The following is a 23,576-nucleotide window of genomic DNA, read 5'->3' as shown; positions in this document are numbered from 1 at the left end:
CAGTGTTCTGTAGGGTGACTGACAGTGATGGAGGTGTTGGCCAGGAAAGGGGACCGCAGGGTAAGACTGCTGGGAGGGCGGCTAGGGACAGGCTGGTTCTTCACTGCGAGGCAGAACAGCGGAACATCAGCCCGCTCCGCACAACCTCCCGCACTGTTATTGCCGCAACGTGAACCGGAGCAGCACAACGGGCGCTGTTTCTCCCCGAAACGCCGGGACCCCCAGCCGCCTCCCCTCGCCCCCCTCGGGCCGCAGCGGCCGCAGGCCACCCCCGCCGCCCCCTGCCCGCCGCCCGCCAACGGCCGCCGGGCCGCGCGCCCCTCCCCGCGCCCTAGCGCGCCGCGCGGCGCTGGTTGGCTGCCGGGGCCGCGCGGGGCCTGATGGGAGCGCCGCCGGCCCGGCCCCTGCCCTCCTCCTGCGGCGGGCGGCGGCGGGGCGGGATGCGCGGCCCGGCCCGCGCCAGGTACGTGCCCGGGAAGGGGGGGGGGAGGGGTGCGGCCGAGGAGGAGGCGGCGGGACCCGCTGGCCCCGCCGGGGGGCGGCCGGCCGGCCCGTGCTTCCCGGGGCCCGGCCCCCGCCCTCGGCAGTTGACAGCCGGCGGCCCCCGGGAGCGGGGCGGCTCCGCGGGCTGCGAAGGGGGCGGTGGGGAGCGGGGAGCGGGGAGCGGGGCGCGGGGCTTCTCCCTCCCGCACCGCGCCGGGCCCAGCCCGGGCTCTGAGCAGCGCCCGGCCCTTCCTCGGGGCCCCCTGCGGAGGCGGGTGGCCCCCCGAGGGGGGGGGGCTGGCAGGGCGGGGGCAGGGGGAAGGCAGCCGCAAGGCCCCAGAGCCCCGCGGCGCGGTGTGACCGAGGGGTGCTGAGGCAGGAGAGCTGCGGGCAGCAGGTGATGCTCTGGGGTTTGGCCTGCGTGTTCGCCTGCCAGAGCCGCTCGGGGCTGGGGGAGCTTCTTATGGGGGCTGCGGGAGCTTCTGGGATCACTGAATTGTGGGAGAGGGACATTTTGGGGTGGGAACCTCGTGAACGCGAGTGGAGACTCGGTTTGGAGGTAGCCCTCCCATTCTTGGGTGAGAAGGTGAACACCTGATGAAACTTGTGCATAAAATAAAGCTGCTAGGCTTACAGGGTACATCACTTAAAGAGTGCGCCTCCCGCCCTTCAGGGGTAACGCCTCTGTAGCAAAAGCTTCTAGCGCTTTTTCTTTCAATGTGACTTGATTTGATGTTATTCAATCTTGAATTTCAACATTCTAACTCTTAAAAACTATTGTGGAGATTTTAATTTTTGAAAAGCTTTTAATTTTGGAACTTTGTTGAACCTAGATAGAAGAAATTTGCAAGTGACAGAGATTTCCTGCATGCTACTAGGCCTTTTCTAAGGAGAGCCTTTAGGGTACCTGATGTTGTTTGGACCCTATGTTAACTCTAAAACTGGCTGAAGCTCACGCTGTTAGTGAAGGAAAGCAGTCTGCCTGACTGCATGACTTGATAAAGGTTAATGAGATCAATCTATTTTCTCCATCTGGATGAATAGGTTGGTGGATGACTTCTGTATTCATGCATGATCCATCCCTCTTTTGAAAGATAAACACTTTCAATTTCAGTACCCTTTATATGGTACTTCTACTTTTGCTTTTTACTAATTAAGTCCCATATTTTTGGGGTGGAGAAGATGCTATTGTGAAGTCTAGATTATTTTTTTCTGAGACTCTGGTAATGAGAATTGATTACAGTGTTTTCTTAGGCTTCTACATTATTCTTCTACCACTTGTTGATTTTAAGTTTAGGGTTCAGCTATGTTATTTGTGCATTACATCAAAGGTAACATGTATGGAATTAAATCCATTCACAGCTGTGTTTAGTGAGGGGGGGAGGAAGAGTTTTGTGCTGAAGAGATGTACTCTTCCAGAGGAAAAAGTGCTGTGCAGTAACTTCTTGATGACTAGAGCATGGGAAGGAAGTATGCTTGTGGAAGAGGGGCTCTTACCATAAAAAGTAGGATATCAATAGTGGATATGTGGAGTGACAGATAAGGAGGAATGAGGGAAGTTTGAAGCAATTGAGGACAATTTGTGTTGTGGTCATGTCAAAAAAAAAAAAAGTGGAGGAAGGGATGGAAGAATGAAAACATCTGAACTACCCCATAGTTACCGTAGAAAATCCTTTATCTCATAGTAAAGGATTCAGTGACTAAACCATAAATGTGAATTTAGTGGCCCTAATCTGTTAATACCTCTTTGGGGAGGGGTTTTGGTAGGATTACTGACTTACAGGGTGGTTTGCATAAAGCCCGTCAGCATCGTGGTTCATGTAAAATTACGTGTGTGGTGACACTTGTCAGGCCTGTTTCCCTTCCAGGTACTTGCTGGATGTCTTGAAAAGCGTATGTGCAGATACTATGTGAATGTGTTACTGGGAAGGGTTAGTGTTGCTAATGGCTTCTGAATAACCTTTGCTCAAAGATCCTCTAACACTTTTACTGCAAAGGTTCTGTAACTGTGGCATGGAGGATATAGGCCATGTGAGCATCTACCTCTGTGTCTCTTTCTGTGCATCTAAATAAATAACAGCTACCCATGCTCCTAATAGTAGTGGCAACGTTGCTGAAGCAGACTAGATTTGGGAACAGTGTGCTAGATTTGCAGACTTCTTAATTGGCTAGGTGACATAGCTTTCGTATTGTTTTGGAAGAATGATGATATTTATCTCAGTGTAGAAATACTTGTGAAGAAGGCTTGGCTCAGATCAACTGTGATGCTTCTGTTCAAATGTGTGTGTCTGCAAAATGAGAATTACATAAAATTGTCAGCGTTAGAGAACAGCAGTATTGAATGTTGAAAAGTGAAAACATTGCTGGTGTTTTACCGTGGTGAGTTGTTGTAGTGGTAATTGTTTAGAGAATTTACTCGAGACCAAGGGGTAATTGTGCTTTTTCTGTAGCTCACCTCTCTGTGCTAGTAATTCAGCAACAGCAGAGCTAATGTGTCCATCTGTTCTAGCTTCATTTTGGCAGCATTTCAAATATGGATTTGCTTATCTTCAAGGATTGGTTTTCAAGACTGGAACCCAGAGCTATAGGCCCCATGAAGGCCTTGGCTTTCCTACAAGGTGAAGAGGTTACCGTAATACAGTAGAGTTAGCAAGCAATGTGTATCCTATATTATATTAATCTGTTCTGGCAGCTTCAGACAACTTGGGAACACCTTTGGATTGAGATAAGGTTTCTTTATCTTTCAATTCGCGGCCAAAGGTAACTTAACAAACACACTAATAATCACTAATTTCTGCCTAGCTGGGCAGTGCTTTTTGTTTTGTTTTGTTCTACTGTTTCATTGCAGAGTTAAAATTGCTTGAACACCAGTTGGGATTGAGCATTAGTTTCCTGTTAGGGTTGCTATGAACCAGTAACTTTTTCATTCAGTGGATAAAATCTTAAATGATTGGAAAGAACTTGTGCCATCCTGAGGTTCAAAGTCCATTTATTCCAACTACTTACTGATGGAAAGCTGCAACACTTATTTCAGGAGCCTGGACGCAGCTTATTAAACTAGGGCTGACCATGGGTTCCAGATTTGTGTGGAGTGAACTACTTTTGCACACTTGGAATTGCTTTTAGGGCTATTTGATATGCTGGTGACTGGACTATACATTATGTGCAGGGAACACTTGCTTTCCAAGAGCATGTGAAATCTCAGTAGCCCGCTGTGAAACTAACGATTTAACTTAAAACTGATCATACAAAGGGAGAATAGCAATGGTGTTCAGTAAGTTCTTGTTGATGAGAGCTTGAAAAGGAAGTAGATTTATGGAAGAAGAACTCTCATGAGTAGTAGGATGTTAATGAAGGGTGTCAGCTGAAAAGGGATGTTGAGAGTTGTGCTTATGAGCAGCTGAGGAATTGGAAATCAATTTATTCTTAATTCTGTTTAGTAATAAGTTTTAAAAATTATTTTTTGTCAGAGGATTTTGGCTTCTTTTTTTTGGTGGGTTATTTTGTTCTTCTGTTTTTGAGGACTCCTTTCTGTTTAAATACTTCCATAAAAAAGTTTGTCCACATCAAGGCTGATAGATGTACAAGAGACCTGCGAAACAAAGAATGGATTTTATAATAACATGTGGGCAGAAATAACTAGGCAATGATTTTATGCACTGTTTTGATTTCTTTAGATGTTGGAATAAATAATGACTTTTGTAGTGTGCTGTTAGATTGGTCTTATGTGCCTAATGCTTTACTTCTAGCTGTGAATTCTTGTAGAAGATTGATAGCTTTAACACTTCTCCACGATAGAAGATGGGTGGATTAATTTCAAGATGGAGGGTAAGTACAATCTTTTAACAATGTAATAATCTTTAGTTTAGCTGTACATCATCCATTGATGTATCACTTAAAAGTCCAATAGCAAAGTAGATGTGCAGAAATACAACATCAAAATCTCCAACCTGTATACCTGCATGACTGTGCATTATTTCCTTTGAGCTACCAGACCTGATGCTAGTTTAAGTTACAGAATTATGTTTTTAACTGTAAGTCTAAATGGTTTTGTGGTACTTCATCGCAGTAGGTACAGCAGTACTTGTGATTTTGAAGATTGGTGGCTGTTCTCAGTCAAAATGGATAGATTCAGAATATCATTGTCTGTTTTAAGAAATATTTTGGCAGCTACTTATACTTACACGGGTCTTTCCTTACTGTTTTTTTTTTTCAATTGGCTTATATGTTACTGAATGGTATACTGAGTTTGAGAAAGTCATGAGGCTTTTGACTCTGCTGTCAGGTGTGAGTTGTTGAGTCTAGGTCTGCAGTTTTTTTTTTTTTTTTTTTTTAGTCTTCCATATGAGACTCCTTTAAAGGTGAGAGTGTAGGTAAAATGTCAGTTTTGCATAACAGGGGAAAAAAAGGTTTCCACTTCCACAGTGATGTAGCATCACCTGTAGTCTTCAGATTTGTGGTCTGAAGGTTGGGTTAAAATAATTAGTGGTTTCATACTTCCTAGCAAGTTGGGGAAGATTCTTAAAGAGTGTGTTCCAGGTTATTCCTAAGGGGAATTTTACTGGAGATGAGTCCTTATTTACAGCTGCTTATAATTCATTTACAGCTTGTCTTTGTGCAGAATGAGTATTAGTAAAAAGCTTAAAAGTTATTAGATGAAGGCTTCCTGTCTATATTATCTTCACTTTACCTCCTCCTTCCTCTCATCAATTTTCTCCTTGTTCTATTTTCCACCTGCACATCCGTAATTACTGTACACACATTGTAGGCTTTCAACTTTTGTGGTGTAGGATTGGATCCTTCAGCCAATAGTAATGACAACTGTACAACAGTGATGCATTAGTGTCCTCTGTCACTGGTAAAGTAGGAGAAACTTATACTTTACATAAAATAGTTAGTATATTAATCTATTATGAGTGTCTTTTTGTTGAAAAACTGTTTACCTATGCTAATTCTCAAAATACTGTTTCAATCAGATTAACATCTTTGTTCTTTCCCTTGTAAGCAGGCGAAGCCTTCTACCGTAGAAGTATTAGAAAAAATTGATAAGGTATGTATTTGTTTCTTGACGATTTGATTTTTTTATTTAGAAATATGCATACTTTTTGCTGGCAATGCTTTTCTTTATCTTCAGATAAGATAGTGTCATGGAATTTAAATAACTTTGATTATTCCAGTTGGATGTAATAGACTGAACTTCAGATGGAGTGCTACCTTTATTTTTACCCTTAGTATTAATCATTTAAAAACCAGCAAACGCTGTATAGTAGATAGTGAGAAACTATAGTTTAAGTGCTTACTTAAAGAGCCTGGAATGGGAGTGGATGTGTCATTATTATATTTATGTTATTACATAATTATAATTAATGGTTAAACTCGTATATTATAGGAAATGTCACTAAAGGAAAGCTCCCTTCATCAGGTTCATTAGAATAGCTTCAATGTATGGCTTAAAGTGTAGCAATTGTAAATATAGTGGTAGTAAGTAAGGTTGGGGACAGAGTAACTGCTAGGTCAGTTTGTTAATCAACTGTGATTTTTAGTCAGAATTTGAGACAGATGTCTGCACTTCACAGGGATATTAACTGTTCTGAAATATGCTGTTGATACTTTCCATTTTATTAAGTGTAAGTACTCCTATCATCACTTGAAATGAAATCAAAATGGTAACACAGACTGTTGATTGATCATGTATTAATATGGTAAAACTGTCATTCAGATGTTTAGGATTTCACTCTAAATGTGAGAAAATACTGAAATGAATACATATGTGAAGTGAGTGATGTTTCAGCAATTCCCACTGTTTGCAGGAAAGTGTTAAATGCATTGGAAATCACACAGGTGCCTGTTGAAAGTTTTAGGATGCAAAGTATGCCAGTTAAGTTCTTATGTGTCATAAAGACAGTCATTCATAAGATACTAACGTTTTTCTCTTGTCCCAAACATATTAAATCATTAAAATAAGAAAAAGGGATAACTTGTGATAATTCTCCCCAGTAGTGTGATATGTTACTTCTAATACAATGCAAGTGGCCCATATAACAACTGTAGTACAGTGACGCATTTATGTTGTGAAAGTTATCTCTGGGTAGGCATTGTCATTTATCAAAAAGCCGCTTGACTTTTCTAATCTAGTATCAAGTTGATATGGCTAATTTTAGCAAACACTTGAAGGCAACCTAATAAAGAACACAGACTAATTTCATTAATAAGGTTGAACCCTATTTATTTACAGGAAATACAAACATTAGAAGAATTCCGAGAAAAAAATCAGAGGCTACAGAAACTATGTGTTGGAAGGCTACTCTTCTACTCTTCGGTTCTTTATCTCATCACCTTTTTCATTGTATATTTTTGTTGTCTTCCTGATGAATGGACAGCAAGGTTTATTATGACACTTCCGTTTTTTGCATTTCCATTGATGTAAGTAAATATGCTTTTTTTTCCTAACTGCTGTCTCCTTGATAAAAGGAGATGGAAGATATGTCTCAGCAGGGGTTTGGGTTTGTTTTTGACAATCCTTGAGTTGTCATAACTTGCAAAATTTTTTCTTCTAAAATAAATCGAAGTAGTTAGGCAGACACTTTCTTTGAGGGAAACGTCTCTCTTAGGTCTGCATTTAGTGTAGAACTAAGTCTGACCATCAAAAGATGTTAGCATCTGAAGTTACTTAGGTTATCAAAATTATACTAGGTCTAGAGATAGAGCTGTACCTGAAAAGCTGCAAGTTAGTGTTGTATAAACAGAAGGGCATTATCTTAAGTTTTATTTCTACTACCATTTTGGAAAAGTAACACTACTGTATAGAAGTAAGAAGAGGTATGTTGCCTGTACGTGAAATGCAGCATATAAAATTGGGCAAAATATACAAGAGTGAATGGAGAAACTTACTTTTATATGTTAGGTGAATGTTAATGCAGAAAGGTCATCAGCCTAAATATGCTGTGGATCAATTTTCAGCCTAAATATGCTGTGGATCAATTTTAGCTAAATAGCTGTTGTTCTGTAAGATCAAGGATCTGTTTTATTTAAACAGAAAATATCCTAATGTCTTTGGATTTGAATAAGGGAAAAAATTGCTTTTTTTCCCCTAGACCTGATTAGCTGTTCATTCTCATGTGTACCATGTTTTCTAAATGAATTTCTTTTCTTAAGAATAAAAATGTGAGTTCCCACCTCACCAAACATTTTCTTCCCTGCCTCCCACCTCGATCCAGCCATCAGTGAAGAGAAGCAGTCTGTTGACTGAGCAGCTTTCCAACCAATAACTTCAACAATGTATTTAGCAATTTGCTAGATGAATGTGGTAAATACTGTCTGTATTTGTACAGTATCTTTGTATGAAAACCTGACTTGTCAGTGCCCTAGCTCTAGACTTGAAGGGTAGTCAAACGTATATTTAAGGCTTTGCAAGTTTGATTAGATCAGTTTGTGGGTCACACAGTGTAACATGTTACAGAAAGTATCTTAAAGTATCCTTTATATTCTGTTATGCATAATGTAGTAATACATTGGTGTTACAGAATCGTGTGGAGAAGATGCATGGACAGTAATATCTTGTCTGGAAAGAACAAATCTGGAAATTAAAGCACAAATTAATCTTTGACAGTAATATTAATTGATTTTGTTCTTAAATGCAATGATTTGGAAGTATTTGTTAGCCTGCAGGGCTTGCTCATGCTAACAGGGAAGGCATGTAGAAAAGGAAGCTTCCCTTTTAGGTGTTTTAGGACGTGTCTAGAAATGAAAAACTTATTACTGAATGTGGTGGCTTTTAATGCTATGGTGTGAACTTTAACGTCGGATTTTCTCTACTTTTTCTTCCCAATTTTTGCTTCACTTTTTTAATGATAGGTTCCTATAAAGCTTTGAATTAGATATTAGCTTACTAACATCTAGAACTAGACTTGTTTTCTTGTGACTGTTTATCTGATTTTTCTATTAAGCTATTCTTCAGCCTTTTTTTCAGGTATGAATGGCAAGCAACTGCCAGGTTGTCTTTGCTCTTGGTCAAGAGGTGACTTCATGCTGAATGTCTGGTGCCACCCAGTAATTACTCTAGAGATTTTTTTTCCAGCCCTAATCAGACTGGAATATGTCTGCCTTTTCCAGCTTGTAGTCAGTCACCAACTTATTTCTGCCTTGGGTCATTCCCTCAGTGTCTCAGCATGTTACTAGTATAGAGTTAAGTTCTAGGAATATATAACATCATTAATTTCAATGTACATTGAAATGTCTGTAAAGTTGAGGAAATACTGTAGCATTTTAGAAGGGTGTTCTTGAAATACAATCTAATTCAAATAAACTATTTAATCTTGTCCTAATTCTCAGGTAAACGTGTTTAATATTAAACTTCCAAAATTTGTCTCAAACAGCCTGCTATTCAACTTGCACTTCAAAGTTCTAAACAAAGTCTTTTGTTTCATAAAATCTTGCCGTATGTATGTGCTTAGAATATGGATTCATTTTTGTATTAAGCACAGATGACACAAAGAAATCATGCCTGTATACCATGATCTTGTTGCTTTATGGAAAGATGCATCTTGCATTGTTGAAGTGGACAAAGCTATCCATCTGTATTCTTAAAATTGTTAATACAATGCACCTTTGAAAGTGGAGTAGAGTTAAACTCTGTGTTTCTGTCACCTTGTATAGGTTACTTTTACATTCTAGTAGTGTTGTTCAACTTAGTTCAGGTTTTGTTGTTAATACTTAAAAGCATTTTAAACTGGTTAGCCATTATATAAATGAAAAGTATGTTCGTATGAATTAGTCAAAACTATTTAAAATTTTGTATCACTTAGCTTAGTTTCTTTTATTAGCTGTTACTCAGAGAACCTTTTTAGCCTTTAGGATTTTTATACTGTTTTATATAGTACTTGCCACAAGGAAGGTTTTGAATAAGATCCTTGGAAGGGCTTGAAGTATGAGATTTGCTTCTTAGATTAGGCTGGGTGACTTGCCAGAGAGAGCGTCTACTTCATAATTATAAACATTTCTAAGTTAAAAAAAAAAAAAAAGCCTAAGGATTGTAAGGAGACTTTTCAAATGTAGAATGGATGTAGATAAGTAACTTTTTCTTAAGCATAAGCAAACTGCTACATAGATAGAGCTAAATCAGCTGAAACTGTATGGAAAGGGACTAAATTATTTGTAAAATCAATGGGAGTCAGGTCAGTTAACTTTAGGAAAGTATTTGTACAAAAGCTATATCTTGAGTTGTTCCTACGTGCCTGTTCTGTCCTAAATTCTAGGCTTTAGCTTCTAAGCTTGTTCTTTTGGATAACTTGCATTATAGATCTATCAAATAAGAAGCAGGGACTCAGTAATTTTCAGCTAACAACACATACCTTGAGTTTTAAAAAGTTCTCACTGAGCATTTTAGCAAGCAATGGTGTTACTGCTGCTGCTTCCTTAGTATTTATACTTATAGTTATATTTGATCGAATATTATGACAGTTGGATTTTATTTGGGTCGACATTCTTGTTTTGTTGACAAGTTACCAATTTCATTTGTAATTTTCTGCTTAAAGGTTTATTTTCTGTTTGAAGATTTATTCTTTGTAGAGTTAAATCATATGTGGTAACTCTTCTGTGTGAACTGTCTTGCCTGGTAAATGATTTCAGAAATGATTAATATTTTAATTAATGCTATTCTTCTTTCTCTTTTAAAGAATCTGGTTTATAAGAACACTGCTCATTTTTTTCTTCTCCAAAAGGACAGAAAGGAATAGTAAGTACATTTTCCTGTTTCTTTTTAAGTATGTGGAGCTAGTTGGGAATGATGCTTACTACAAAAATGTAAATACTTTTGATAATTCGACTTCCAGGAAAAGAAGAATAGCCTCTTGATGGATGCTGAAATGAGTAGCATTTAGCTAAAGAGTTGTGTGGTAGAAACAACAGTTTTAATTAACGTGAAGGAAACTGCTTCATCTCCCACTTTGCTTATGAAATTATGGAAACTTTCTTCCCTCTTTGGATTCTTCAAAGTGTAATGGGACAAAATAGAGTGGAGTGAGAGGAAGGGAATATAAGTGATAAGAGTGGTTTATTTGATACTTGCGTTTTGCAAGTATTTTAGCAATTCTCTTCTACATAAAGGCTATGTATTAGAATAGATAAAAAGCATGTGTTTAATTTAAGATGACGTTTTCCTCCCCAAATTCTCCAAAGTATGCTCATTTTATTATAAGTGGAAAAGGAATAAGCATGTTTTTTGTACAGTTTTGGGAACTAAGGGAAATGTTATGTCATGTGTTTAAAAAATAAAAGTTAATGGAGTTGTTGAAGTGTGTGTAATTGCTCAAGTACATGCTGATTTATTCTAATGTGAAATTTAAAAACTGCATCTGTGGCACTTGTTTGTGGTAGAGTTCATTTGAGATTTTCTTTGAAAGCAGTCCAGCCTGTAACAATATCTCATGGTGATGTGAGCAATAATACAGGAAAAACCTCAGTGTTTTATGACATGTAGAGCAACAAGATCGATTTAATTTGTGACAGCTTATGAGTTAAACATCACTTTTGGAATTTCTTAAATTTAATGTTTACGCTTGATATGCAAGCATAGGACATACATTTTTATGTACAAATAAAATTGTCCATATATTTTGTGGCACTGAATGATTCATTTCTAAGGATGAGTATATATTTGTATTTCATGGCCACATAAGAAAACTAGTATGTTTTTTCTAGTCTGCTTAAAGGTCTTTATTGTTATTTTTAGCATACAAGCAAGTCTACTGCCTTTGTTGGGCATGTGTAGAAAGGGTTTTAGTACATGTTAGAACATGCCAAAGGGAATTGTTTCTGCGCTGTTCCAGAGATTGAGCATAAGTGAAGTGTTTTACCTCAAAGTTACAAGTCCTGTATTTGGAAAATAAATAAAATACTACTGTAACTCTTGCACTGTGTAAAGCAAGAGAAAACACTTTGGAGAGCAAACTGGCAACTAAGTAGCTCAAATCTAGTCTTTTATTCTGGATTAAGTTAATATAATGTGTCAAGTCATTAGAAATAGTAATTTAATACCATAAAGGCATAAAGGTCTACACTGGATAACTACACCAGTTCTGGGAACCATGGTCTGAAGGAATAAAATAAGTAGTGAAACTCTGGGACAGGGGATGTACAAACTGAAGTTCCCTAGTCTCTAAGGCTGGTCAGGCAGGCAGCTGTAAAGGAAGGTTTACGCTGATCTGTCCCAAAGTATGGGAAAAATAAATGAGGTGTCTTGCGGGTGTTGACTTCTCTAGTATGAATCTTTTTAGTAGATTTAAGATGAGATGCATTGGTTTCTTGAGAGTGCTTTGCAATAACTGTCATTTGGCCACCTTTGATAGAAAGGTGTTCCATGAGATGCTCACTGAAAGCAGGATGTAAAGAAACAAATACCCTCACTATAAACTTACAGTGTTGCTTTGTGGGAGGCTATAGTTGAGGTGTTCTAGGCAGTTCTGTACCAAATACAACTTGTGTTTAACAAATTATTAATAACCAACCTTACAGTACTATTTGTCTGGCTGCATGATACCATACTACATTAAAGTGCAAGGTGTGACACTGGGCTACCTGAGAGGCTGTGTTCTAATGTAAATACAAATTTGGTGGAGGGAGGTGCCTTAGTTTATTAATTTAAAGATGCATAGTTTCTGGAATTGTGTATCTTTTGTGGTCTAGCCCAGTACTAACTAGGTCTTGTTCCATGTCCTATTCCTTTTAGTAATAAGGTATTGCTTTAGTTACCGTTTTGTAGCATAAACTTTCAAATTTTGTATGTGCCCCATTTTAGTATCTTCTATATTTCATAGAATGGCATGTTGTATCAGGATAGGTTCTGACATTCTGGAAAAGTTCAGCTTATGTATTCTTATAAATTATTTCCTGAAATAACTTAAAAAAAAAAATGTTTAATACACCTAATAAATATACAGAAATAGTTTTATGTGTATGCATATGTATGTATTTAACTTGGTGGATTTTTGGTCTTCTTTCTTGTCTTACGCTCATTTGGAAAACTGAAAAATGGGTAGCCTACTAGTAAACTACTAGGTCTAGTAGCACTAAGGAGGAAGAAAACCTGTAGACAGGTTTGTGTGTATGAAGGAGGCAGTAGAAGACTGATTTTATCAGAGTATCTACTATATTAGTCCGTGGTTTATTGCAGTAAATTTTCCATGGGTGCCAAGCTGTAAGCATTGACTTAAAGGAGAATCCCACATGCATTTGATCTTTTCTTTCTCTCTCCCTTTTAAGGGAGGTGCCGTACCTACTACTTGTAGAAAAGTCTCTTACAGAGAGAGATTCTTACAGACCTAGTAGCCTACAAAACTGTTTTTTTGGTTAGTTTGAAAAATTTGAAAGGGTAAAATAGATCCAGATTTGGAGCTTAGAATTCATTTGGCATTTGAAAATAGCATGTGTAAGATGCTTATGTGAAGTGTTGAAGCTGGTAAATCTGTACCCAGATAAATTAATACTTAGAGCTCAAGCTTTTTTTTTGTAGTTTGACTCCTGAGATTAAGTGTATTTGGTCCATTGTTGTAGCACTTTAATGTAGGTCAAAGCAGGGCACTAGCTAGAATTGGTTCCCTTAATGAGGAAATGGTACATAAAACTTTTTAATAGTTGTAACTGTAAAATGATAAGTGGGCTAAAATTTATGAGCAGTTTCAGGGTTTAAGATCATTCATTTTCACATAAAACTTCATTTGTTTTTCCACGAAGTTTACTGATGTAGATTTGATTGTGGTGGGTATGTAATTTTTCTTGATCTCAGAGGGCAAAGTCAATGTTCAGTGTGCTGCAATTATCTCTTCTTTATGTTTGAAAGCTAATGTATACAATGTTCTTCTTTTAGATGATGCGCTGGAAGATTTAAAATCTCAGAAGAAAAAAATAGTAAGTAAAACTTCAAGGAAACCTAGTTAACAGTTCACTAAGATATTCCTGCATCTCTGCAGGTTCAACTTGATTGTAATATATCAATGTAGAGTGGAGGGAGAGAGGAAAGGGGGGAAAACTGCTACCATTACTCTGTTTTCAGGTATTTTCTAGTACGGCAAAAGATTTTCCTGACCTTTTTGTGGTCAAAATCAGAAAGGGCTGTTTATGTATGAGAATAAACTATATCATTATGATTTAACTTAAAACTATTGTTTTACTGTTGGTAGATCTGTTAAGTGATTCTGTTTAGTCAGAAAATGTGTTATTTCAACTACTTCTTGTTGATTATCTTTTACTTTAGGATTATGAAGTGTAATATGTACCGATTCAAGAACAGTCTTAGTATTTTTAATAGTTACTCTATCATTTAATTATTGTAAATAGCAAAAAGGACTTCTGGATTCACTTTTTGATCAAGTAACAGATTGTTTATCCAATATGCTTCAGCATTTATTTTTCATCCTCCTTCATCTTATTTTTGTACTATATTTCTTCCATTACATTCTTTCCTCTTGAAAATGTATCTTGTCTTGGATCAGTTCGATTGGTTGTCTTGAGGTCATCTATTTTGTGAGCTGTGTGGATGAGCTGACAGTATGAAACTGGTATGTGCCAGGTCTGTATCAAGTGGATTGACACATGATCTCAAGACAAATTTTGCATAGAAAAGATTCTGAGTCTTGGATAACTTGCACAGTTTATATAACACTAAAAGCTGTTTCATCTCTAGCTGTTCACTCCATAAAGAAGTTCTTTATTTCCCTCCTGCCTCTCAGGCAGAACTTAAAAAACAAAAGCAAAAACAAACAAACAAAAAAACCCATACACAAGAAAACCCCATTGACAAGAAGTCCCTGCCCTCAAAGATATCCTTCTAAAGTTGCATTATATGGCTTTATTGTTAATGAATATCTCAGTGTTCACCTTATTCCTTCTGGACTGTTTGCTGTGGTAGCCAAATGAACTGAATTTATGACAAAACTACCAAAAATCTTTTGGTAAGAGTCTGATATTATATGGCTTTCACAAAAAAAAATAGACTTCACAGGTGTTCTACTCTGGTGTTTTTTCTTGGCACTTTGTAAATATAGATTTAAAAATGGTAACCTGTAACCTAATTATGTCATTGTCCTTTGGTAAAGAGGATTTGCTAATATTTATATCTACTAATCTTTATTTTAAGGAATCTATTAAATGGAAGTGTCCTTTGGCTGGAGAGGTGATAAAAAGGGATTGGAGAGGCTTACATTTTCTAAGAATGAAATAAATGAATGACAACTATGTTTTAATCTTATGAAAATAGGTTAACTGAAATTAGTTTATTTCCCATTTGTGCAGTTATTGAGTTGCTTTGGAGGAAAACTTTCAGAACAGAAAAGTACAACAGAATAAAACAGTTCTTGGAGTCTTTAGAGTAAATTCTCTATTTCAGTTAAATAAGGGTTTTTCTGTAATGATAATCTTCATATTCTAGAACTAGTCACGCTGAATATTTGTGTGTTGGTTTTGTGTGTGCATTTTTTTTTTGAGAATAAGGAGGAGGTAGATTAGTCAGAGAAGCTATAAAGGATTTTTTTACTCTAAAAATTCATGCTGTTAAAACGTGATGTAAATTTGTTATTTTTGCATATCTGTTATTTCAGATATGCAAAAGTCAAAATAATATCAGAAAAAGTAATAAAGTCAAACCAACAACAGGCAGCAGTTAAAAGTTAAATAGTTGCTTTGTGAACAAAAATGCATTGTGAACAATATAGAAGTTGTAGTGTAACTATGGGGAGTTTAAACCTGAAAATATAAATTGCTATTGGTTTATATGCATGTCAAGCTATAATAATTAAAGACAAACATCTTAGAACTAGTGAAACAGTTCTGAGAGGTCCAATAACCTTTAACTCAGCTATTTTTCAATCTGAAGAGAATAAAAAATCATGTTTATCTCCTGAGCTTGTGGGTGTCTGGTTCTTAGCAAGGAACCAGAAGCAGATGACTTTCTGCAACCTCTTGTGGTTTTGGTATTTTTGACTCAGTTGATTTCTTGGGAGTTTCATCATAATTTAAAGGTATTTAAGCATTAAAATTAGATCATTATACGTGAACCCTGGTGTGCTGAAATGAGGTGAAAATGGATGCAGGTAATGAGACTGGATGTGATTTGTATATTAGATAAAAACACTTAAAATTGCATTATATAATAATTTGTTTTTGATAATATTCAGATTTAGTTTTGTGTTAATTCCTGTAGTCCCATCTGTAGCAATACCTGTCTTTTATTTAAAAATGAACAAAAAATTTCAAGCAGAGTAATCAGAAGTGGGAGGGATCGGATTTTTTTTTTCCCTGTCGGATTCCAACTAGCTACTAAATTTGCAAATAGAAATAGTTACTGAGATACCTATAATTGTAATCCCCAAAATATGCAGAATAGGTAAAAATGTATTTCCTGATGATTTGCATTGCAGATTGTTGTCTAGGCACTGTCAGCCAGCCACCACAGCTATGGTTTTTGACTTCATGGAAGTGCAGCTACCTAATTGGTGTAGAAATTTTTAAAGGGAATTGGACTTATTGAAAAGTGTAACAGTACTTGCGTTTTACAGGCATGTGGCCCATCTTTTCCATAGTGACACTATTTAAATGCTGAAGGGTACCAACAACACAGTAAGATCCTCACCTACTAGGTATAAAGCCCTGGTGGTTGTGCAACGTGAGCTGCACGTAACCTTCAGTTCTGCTCAAAAGAGTAAAAGTTCAGTCTTTGGTAGTATAATCACATTGGTGTTAATGTGGGTGAAATATCTGACAAACACATACAGGTATTTCAACTTGAAATACTCAGTAATATTGGCTGTTTTGTACTTTGACTCAGTCTATGAAATATTTCTCTTGCACAAGGCTGAGTCTCAACAATTCTGTTTTCTTAGTGGTCTAAAAGTTGAGTGTCCCTTTGTGGAACGAGAAGGGGAAGGATTGAATGCATTAGCTGTAATTAAGGCACTACTTCAAGATGCAACTTCTACCCTCCTTGATCATAAGGGATACTCTGGTTGTGTTTGTAATACTGTAGGTGTCACTTTGGCCTTACTTCTCCACCAGTTAATGAGCCTGTCAGCCCTTTAGCCTGAATGTGTATAGATGAGCAAGTTCAGAGGGTTAAGCATATTAAAAGCAAGGGCACAGGACATGTATTAAGCTGCTACAAGTGGGAATTAGCAGAGACTTTACCTGCAATAGTAGTCTTAAAGATGGGATAATTCTTAGCTGAGGACAGATAGCATAGTAATTACTGAGTATTGTGTAAGCCCAGTCTTGTCTGCCCAGTATATGTTAGAGTACTGCAACAGGAAGCTCAAAATATGATTAAAATTTTTGACTGACGTATCAAGTGTACACATGTTAGCGTCACTTAAAAATTATTTTTATTTTAAGGAAGCTTTTGTGTGTGCTTGCATAACTTTTATGTGGAACTGAAATGAATTCTGTAGCATTGTGTGAACATAAAGAAATAACATCTCCACAGTGAAGCTTGACGTACTAAGTAATTAAATTTAAGAACTCGCATGTTGGTATGGTGGCTAGGTAGGTTGCACTGTGCCAATACTTCAAATTTCCAGTTGCTAAATCACATTTGCAAGACACTTAAAATATGTTACTCATATTACTTTTCAATATAGGCAACTGATGTAGCTTCTGCAGGAATTCTTTTGGTTGCCAGTTGGAAAGGAGGCCATCCATGCGATTATTCATAGGAGAGAATGTGGTAAATGACCACGCTTCTTTATTAATATGTGGTTAATTCTGTGAAATAGTTTGAAAATCCATGATCAGGGTGGTGTTAACCTTCATAGAGACTTTACTCGTGATTCTGGTTACTCAACATTTAAACTTAATAATAGACCATGAATATTCTTTTGGCAGAAGGTAGAAAATGTTTTTGTGGGAAAAGTTTTGGATCTTGGAGAAGTATAGTATGGGAAAAAGAGCAGGAGCAGAGCACTTCAGTGTGTTCCATTGCTCAGCACTAGGTTGAACTTACTTTTCTGAGGTTGTTTAAGAATGGTGAATGATCCAGGAATCAGTACTTAGAGTTGCATTTATAAATAAACTTGCAGTGTACAAGCAAGTTCATTCTATGCTTTGGGACTGCAGACTTAGCATTTAAAGCTTATACACACAAGCCCTTATTTGTTTCCATCAATTATACTAATTTGCTCAATCATTAAGGAAAACTTCATTTGCTTGATTCCTTTTCTGGTATTGTCAGCCAAATTTTAATGTGTTGTAGAAATGTATATTCCGGAAGTAAAACCACAGGATCTGTGTATGTGCTTATAGAAGTCCTGAGAACTTGTGAGTTTTCAAGAAACTTGTGGAGACTAAGTTAGGTTGTGAACCTGAATTCTTGTTTAGATTCAGCTTTATTAGATTTGTAAGTCTATAACTTCCAATATATGAAGAATAACTTGTTGAAATATCTAGTAATTCGATGATGTGAATGAGAATAACTTTGACATTGGAATCTAGTGATGAGAGCTAGATTTTTCTCTGTTAAAATACTGTATTACTGTTTTTGCAAAACTTATGTATCCACAAAAATACTACCACCCTATCAAATACTAGTATGTCAAAAAGTCTGCTTGGTAAGGCAAGTGTCAAGTGATGGTGGGACATTCTATTTTTACTTTTTCCTACAAGTCACTTTGTCCTGCTGAAGGTTTCTCACTTTCCAATGCTGCTATAAAGGCACATGCATGCATTATATGTTCATTGATGTAAAGTGACTTAGGGCTCTTTATTTTGATTTGGGGGCCGTATTGACAGTGATTGTTAACACTTACCCACTTTGCAGCTTCACCTCACTAACATCACCCCTTCCTATGAAGGGCTGCCTTATGGTTTGCACTTTTATAAGCAATAAATACTTTATTTTTCCTGTTAAACCCTTAATTCTGTTCTTACTGCACACTGTGTGGCATTTATTTTACGAAGTTAGTGGGTTAAGTCCAAAGTCCTGCAGAAATATAAGTTTAGGAAATTGGTTTCTACTTCCCTAGTCATTCCCTTTTGCTTTAACAGTCCTTAATTAACAGCCTGTGTAGTATTCCTTGTCTTAAACTTCTGTTTGTGTGTAGGAGTGGGCTGTTAAATGGATACTGTGTATCCATTAAATGGAGTGAATTTTATTTATCTTCTGAGGTCTATTTGTAATTCTGAGGTCTGCCTAAATATAAAACCAATACAAGGTCTGTATACACAGAATGGTTGAAATCTTAGTTTCTCACTTGCAAAATAATGGCCTAAAAGTCATGTTAATGTGCCCCATTTGTTATTTTAGCAGTGATAAATGAGTTTGAGGCAACTTAATTTTTTGACCACTGACCTTTTCAGTTTTGCAGTTTATGCCAACAGCAAACTTAACAAACAAACAAAACCACTTTTAGCTCAACGTGCCCATTAGTCAGCATATCTAGGAGAAAAGGTCTGCTTAAGATGCTGTAAAATGCATTATAATTTCTCTATACATTAGCTATTTGTCATAACTTCAACTATTTCCATTTTAAAGTTAAGCTTCTTCTGATGTTGGCTGTTAACCACTAAAATGATACTTCTCTAGTGATTACTTTTTTAATTAAGCCCATGTATTAGCTATAAAGCCACTTGAGTGCATTGTAAATAAAAAGCTGTAATAATGAAGTGCTTTAATTACACTGCCTGAAGTATGCATAGTTCTCAGTAAATTTTTTTATTTAAATTCTTAACATGTTCCCTTTTTTTCGGAAAAGCAGTTTGAATTGCTGTAAAGATGGAGATCTAGCCTTTAAAGTTATTTGAGCAAATTCCATGGCTGTTCTCTACTTAGTGAATTTTCACAGCATTTGCAGCAAGCTAATTGCTTCTGCTAATAAATAATCTAAAATCAATGCTGACAGCAGTTAATTGGCACAGAGACTTTATTCTGTAAAGCACTTGGCTAACGACCTTCCTTAAATTAATAGCATTAAGTGCTATGAGGAAATAAATCTAAGGAATTGCCTGTCATTCGCTTGTCATGTCTAATAACTTCCAATAATGATGGCTGATAGATTTTTGCACATTCCATTATTGAAGTTGGTGCATGTAATTATTCTCCTCATTATATGTAAACAATTAGCAATATTTGGTGTTTCCTTGCAATAAAGCTGTTAAATACAAGTAGCCTGTTAGAGTTGCTGAACTTTTTGAAAGCAAAATTTCATCTTTGAGGACACCAAATCTGCAGGTATCTGCATGCAGTACCGGCTCTTCGGGCAGAGAGCTTCACGTTTTGGTAACTTCTATATATTGTTTGTAGATGGGTGGGGGTGGAGAAAGTACTTCGAAGATTTCTGTCTTGACATGTGGAACCTTTTGTTTCCAGCTTGAGGAAGTGATGGAGAAGGAAACGTACAAGACTGCTAAATTAATTCTTGAAAGGTTTGATCCAGAATCAAATGCAAAGGTAAGAATCTTGATACTAGTACTGATTTGATATAAAAGGTACCATGGAACTGAACTTTCAAATGTTATTTTTAATTGGCAGGAAGCTGAACTGCCAACTGCTGGAACATCTGCAACCCCAAGACCTGGACAAGGTAATAACCCTGTAGAATGGTTGCTCTTTATCATAGATTCTCATCTTTCATAGCAATTTCCACTCTAGAAGTAGTCTGTAATAAGATTTGTAGATTGCCTGACCTATATTTAGGGTTAATAGACTGTTTATTAGACTATGCCTTTTACTGTACTGTATTTTTTCAAGTAGTGGATCTATTAATAAAGGCTGATGCTGAAGCAGAGATAAAATTAAGTTCTTGGGGCACACTTTTGGATTTTTTTGAATACTAAGTGGCTGTCAAATCTTTTATGATGCTCATTGACTTAGCTTTTTCAATTCTGCTACCATTTGTGTCTAGTTAGATCTTTCCTAATGCAACACTTATGCTATTTTTGTATGGCAGATGGGTATCTACCCCAAAGCTAGTGCAGAAATCATGTATCATCTAGATACTAAAAATGAACAATTCTTTACTAGTTTCTTCCATGTAAGGGTGGTATTATATAAAATAGAATAAGAAAAAAAAATTGCATTTCAATGTAGTCTTGTTTCTAGTTTGCACTCAGGTTTCTAGCTTGGAAAGTCCAAATAGTGTTTGTGCTGAAAATGTGTATTGTAAGTTTAAAAACAAACAACAAAAACTTATGCAAACAAAATATACTTAGGTTTTTCTTAAAGTTGAGTATAGCATGCTGTAGTTGTACTGCGTTAATAGTTGTCTTTTCAGTCTAAAGGCCACTTTCCATAATGATAATGAAGACAGATTACCTAGAAAAATCTGTCTCAAGAAAGTGTAAGAATTAATTTGATGTCTTAAACAGCTTAAACCTGTAGGGTTTCATGCTCAAATCAAACAATCTGATGTACATCACTTTCCATAAAAGAAACATTGCATATATTAAAACTATAAACTTCTGTGTCTATTTCTTGTCAGAAGGCTTTGAAGTAACTAAACTTTTATTTTTAATTTTTCTGTTCTTGAAATGCTTGTCTTGGTGGGTGCACAGCACTTCTATTTACAACCAGTGTTCTTCTGTAAGCTGCATGGTCAAATGCACTGTTTTGTTCTTCTTGTTTAGGTTTAAATTATCATGAAAAGACTTTCAGTCTATCCTTCCTTTCTGACTTTGGCAGTGAGTAGTTAAAATGTGGTATGTTAACAGGAAAGCTTTTTTCTCTTCTGGTGGCCTAGGCACAGCAACGTTTTCTCAGGTTTGCTCCTTGCCTGTCTTTCCCATGGTGAGTGGGGCGGGGGGGGGGGTGAAACTGCCTGGAGCCATGTGTTTCTACTTAGAGATCTAGAGATAACTAGCTATAAATGAAATAGACAGTAAGAAGTCTTTAGTCACCCAGGTGGTATCGAGAGTTCGATAGCATTTTTTGAAACTCTTAAATTGTTCATTTCCCTGCTGCCCCAGGCTATGTACGCAGCAATGGTGACAAGCAATTTGTACATTGTGTGATAGTTCACTATCCTTGTGTATGCTTTTTTTATCAAGCACAGTGCACATGCTTTTGATCCAGGGCTCAGAGTTACCAAACACAAGTGAGTTGGATCAAGCATGTGGTGCGTAGTTGACTTTGACGTGGTTTGTAATAGAAGGGGTCTGAAAGAAGTTTGAGAGAGTTGGAAGTATTTCCAAAAGCCTGGCATGGTAGATTTGTAGGGTGATAGTAGATTTGTAGGGTGAAACAGTTGTTGCTAGGGAGGCTGTCTACACTGTATTTATGGGGGTTTACTTAGTACCAGCTCTAGACTGGTACATGGAACTGATACACATTAGCTTGGAGGGCACCTTTCAGTTTCATTCCATCTGAGAGGAATGTAAATGCTGCTCCTGGACACTGTCATGGTATCAACAAGAGACTAAGTGAGGACAACTGAGAAAATTGAAACATAAACATGCAACTTCTCTGGGTGCATCCACATTAATGTAAACAATTTGCTTCATTCTGAACGAAAATACAGTTTAACTTTGGCAAGGATATTGGACAACAAACTTTGTAAGCTGTCATAAGCACGATTTTGCTCATGTACAATACAAATCCCTTTTTATTTTTTTTCCAGTCTGTTCTATCAACACATTGAATTTAGAGTTTCTTCTCTGTTGTCCATGTAAAGTTAATTATTCAGACTTGTATTTCAGGGAGACACTATTTGCCTTTAGCTTGTGAGAATGGGGAGACTTATCTAAATAACCTATTTTTGGTATGTATAGATATGGTATGTATAAATAGAAACTTACAAATTAACATTAACCCTTCCTTGGTCGTCTCGTCTCAGTTCAAAGACAATCTGGTTATGTAGCAGAACTAATTATCTTAAGCTCTGTAATGATGTCTTTATCTGAAAAGGGGGTAAATAATGACTAATATATAGTCAGATTGGATTTACTGTATATGAAGCAGTTGATAAGGAGTTGGTAAATTTTTGACTTACCAGTTGAAATGGAAATGTACATTAAATAAATTTAGTACAAAGATTTAATCAGTCAGCATTACAGAGTAGCTAATTTTCAGAAAAACAATCATACAGAAAAACAAAGCTTTGTGTGCTTTGATCTTTTTGCAGTTTTTGTGATTTTTGTCACAATTTTTTGTGACAAAAAAATTTGCTATTTTTTAAAAATTTGCTATTTTTTAAATTGCTATTTTTTAAAAATTTTAAATTGCTATTTTTTAAAAATTTTAATTGTTTTAACAGACAATTCATATGAATCTTGAGATTTGGCATAAGGAAACACCTGGAAATCCAGAAGGAACTATCTTAATAAATATTTGGAGGGTTAGAGTTAATGAGCATTCAGTACTCTGGCCACGTGAAGAAAATAGGTTAGGTGTATATATTGGCAGTGGAATAAATATAGAACAACAATATCCTATTGTTGATACCTGCTCCCTTAACTGTACTGATGCAACTGTTAGTGGGGCTATACTGTGATTGAGATTGCTGCATGATCTGAATTAAAAATAATGCAATAACAGATGGCTGTAAGCTGTGGATTGGGTAAAGGCACCAAAAGGAAGAAAAAATTTAGTTGATCTTTACCGCTAAAGCCAACAAGCTGTGTGAATTACATATTGGCTTGCATTGTGCTCTTGCTCTTCACACAAATGAAGTATAAAAATAAGTAAGTTTTGAAGTGAGGGATAAACAGAATACTTTTGCTTGTAAACGTGAAAGCTACAGTAGTCTCACCAGTAGCAATATCCTAATATTCCTTAAGAGATCGTACTGAATCATCAATTGTAAGTAGCCCTATTAATGTCCCCTATGTATTGGTATTGTTCAGTGCCAGAAAGTACAAAAGTTGGACTGCAACACTCTTGAAGAAAAAAAGGTCTATTTTTAAGCTATGCATACAGTTGGTTAGCAGATGCATGAAAATAATTCATGGAGGGGGAAAGCTTGGAAAACTGCAAAGCTTCATTCATATTACCTCAGCAGTAGCAATGTTGTGAGTAGAGAACCAGTAAGATGCTTTACTCAGTTAACTTGTGGGACTATAATTGTGGAAGCCTGAAAGTTTGCAAGAGGTTTGTTATTAATACAATGTATTTTTTGTAGATT

The 23,576-nt window shown here is 36.8% G+C and overlaps 1 protein-coding gene across 4 annotated transcripts in view; it reads left to right on the top strand.

The window, feature by feature from the left end:
- The first annotated feature begins 313 nt into the window (after window positions 1–313).
- The window catches only part of LNPK (lunapark, ER junction formation factor), a 38,854-nt gene continuing 15,591 nt past the window's right edge, over window positions 314–23,576 (top strand). Inside the window, exons 1-8 of one of the 4 annotated variants that reach the window (XM_027461234.3) lie at window positions 314–463; window positions 4,233–4,311; window positions 5,492–5,533; window positions 6,719–6,906; window positions 10,158–10,216; window positions 13,346–13,386; window positions 19,829–19,909; window positions 19,991–20,042. In XM_027461234.3, the coding sequence (XP_027317035.1) occupies window positions 4,285–4,311; window positions 5,492–5,533; window positions 6,719–6,906; window positions 10,158–10,216; window positions 13,346–13,386; window positions 19,829–19,909; window positions 19,991–20,042 (490 nt within the window). In that variant the 5' untranslated portion in view covers window positions 314–463; window positions 4,233–4,284. Of the gene's footprint in view, window positions 464–746; window positions 881–4,232; window positions 4,312–5,488; window positions 5,534–6,718; window positions 6,907–10,157; window positions 10,217–13,345; window positions 13,387–19,828; window positions 19,910–19,990; window positions 20,043–23,576 lie in introns of those variants that run through there. The other 3 variants (XM_027461231.3, XM_027461235.3, XM_027461232.3) reach the window with 3 other exon arrangements.

This window comes from Anas platyrhynchos, chromosome 7, assembly GCF_047663525.1.
Source record: "Anas platyrhynchos isolate ZD024472 breed Pekin duck chromosome 7, IASCAAS_PekinDuck_T2T, whole genome shotgun sequence".
NCBI classification, from domain to species: Eukaryota; Metazoa; Chordata; class Aves; order Anseriformes; family Anatidae; genus Anas; species Anas platyrhynchos.
Note: the sequence above shows the minus strand (reverse complement) of the source record. Positions and strands in the feature narration are given on the sequence as shown.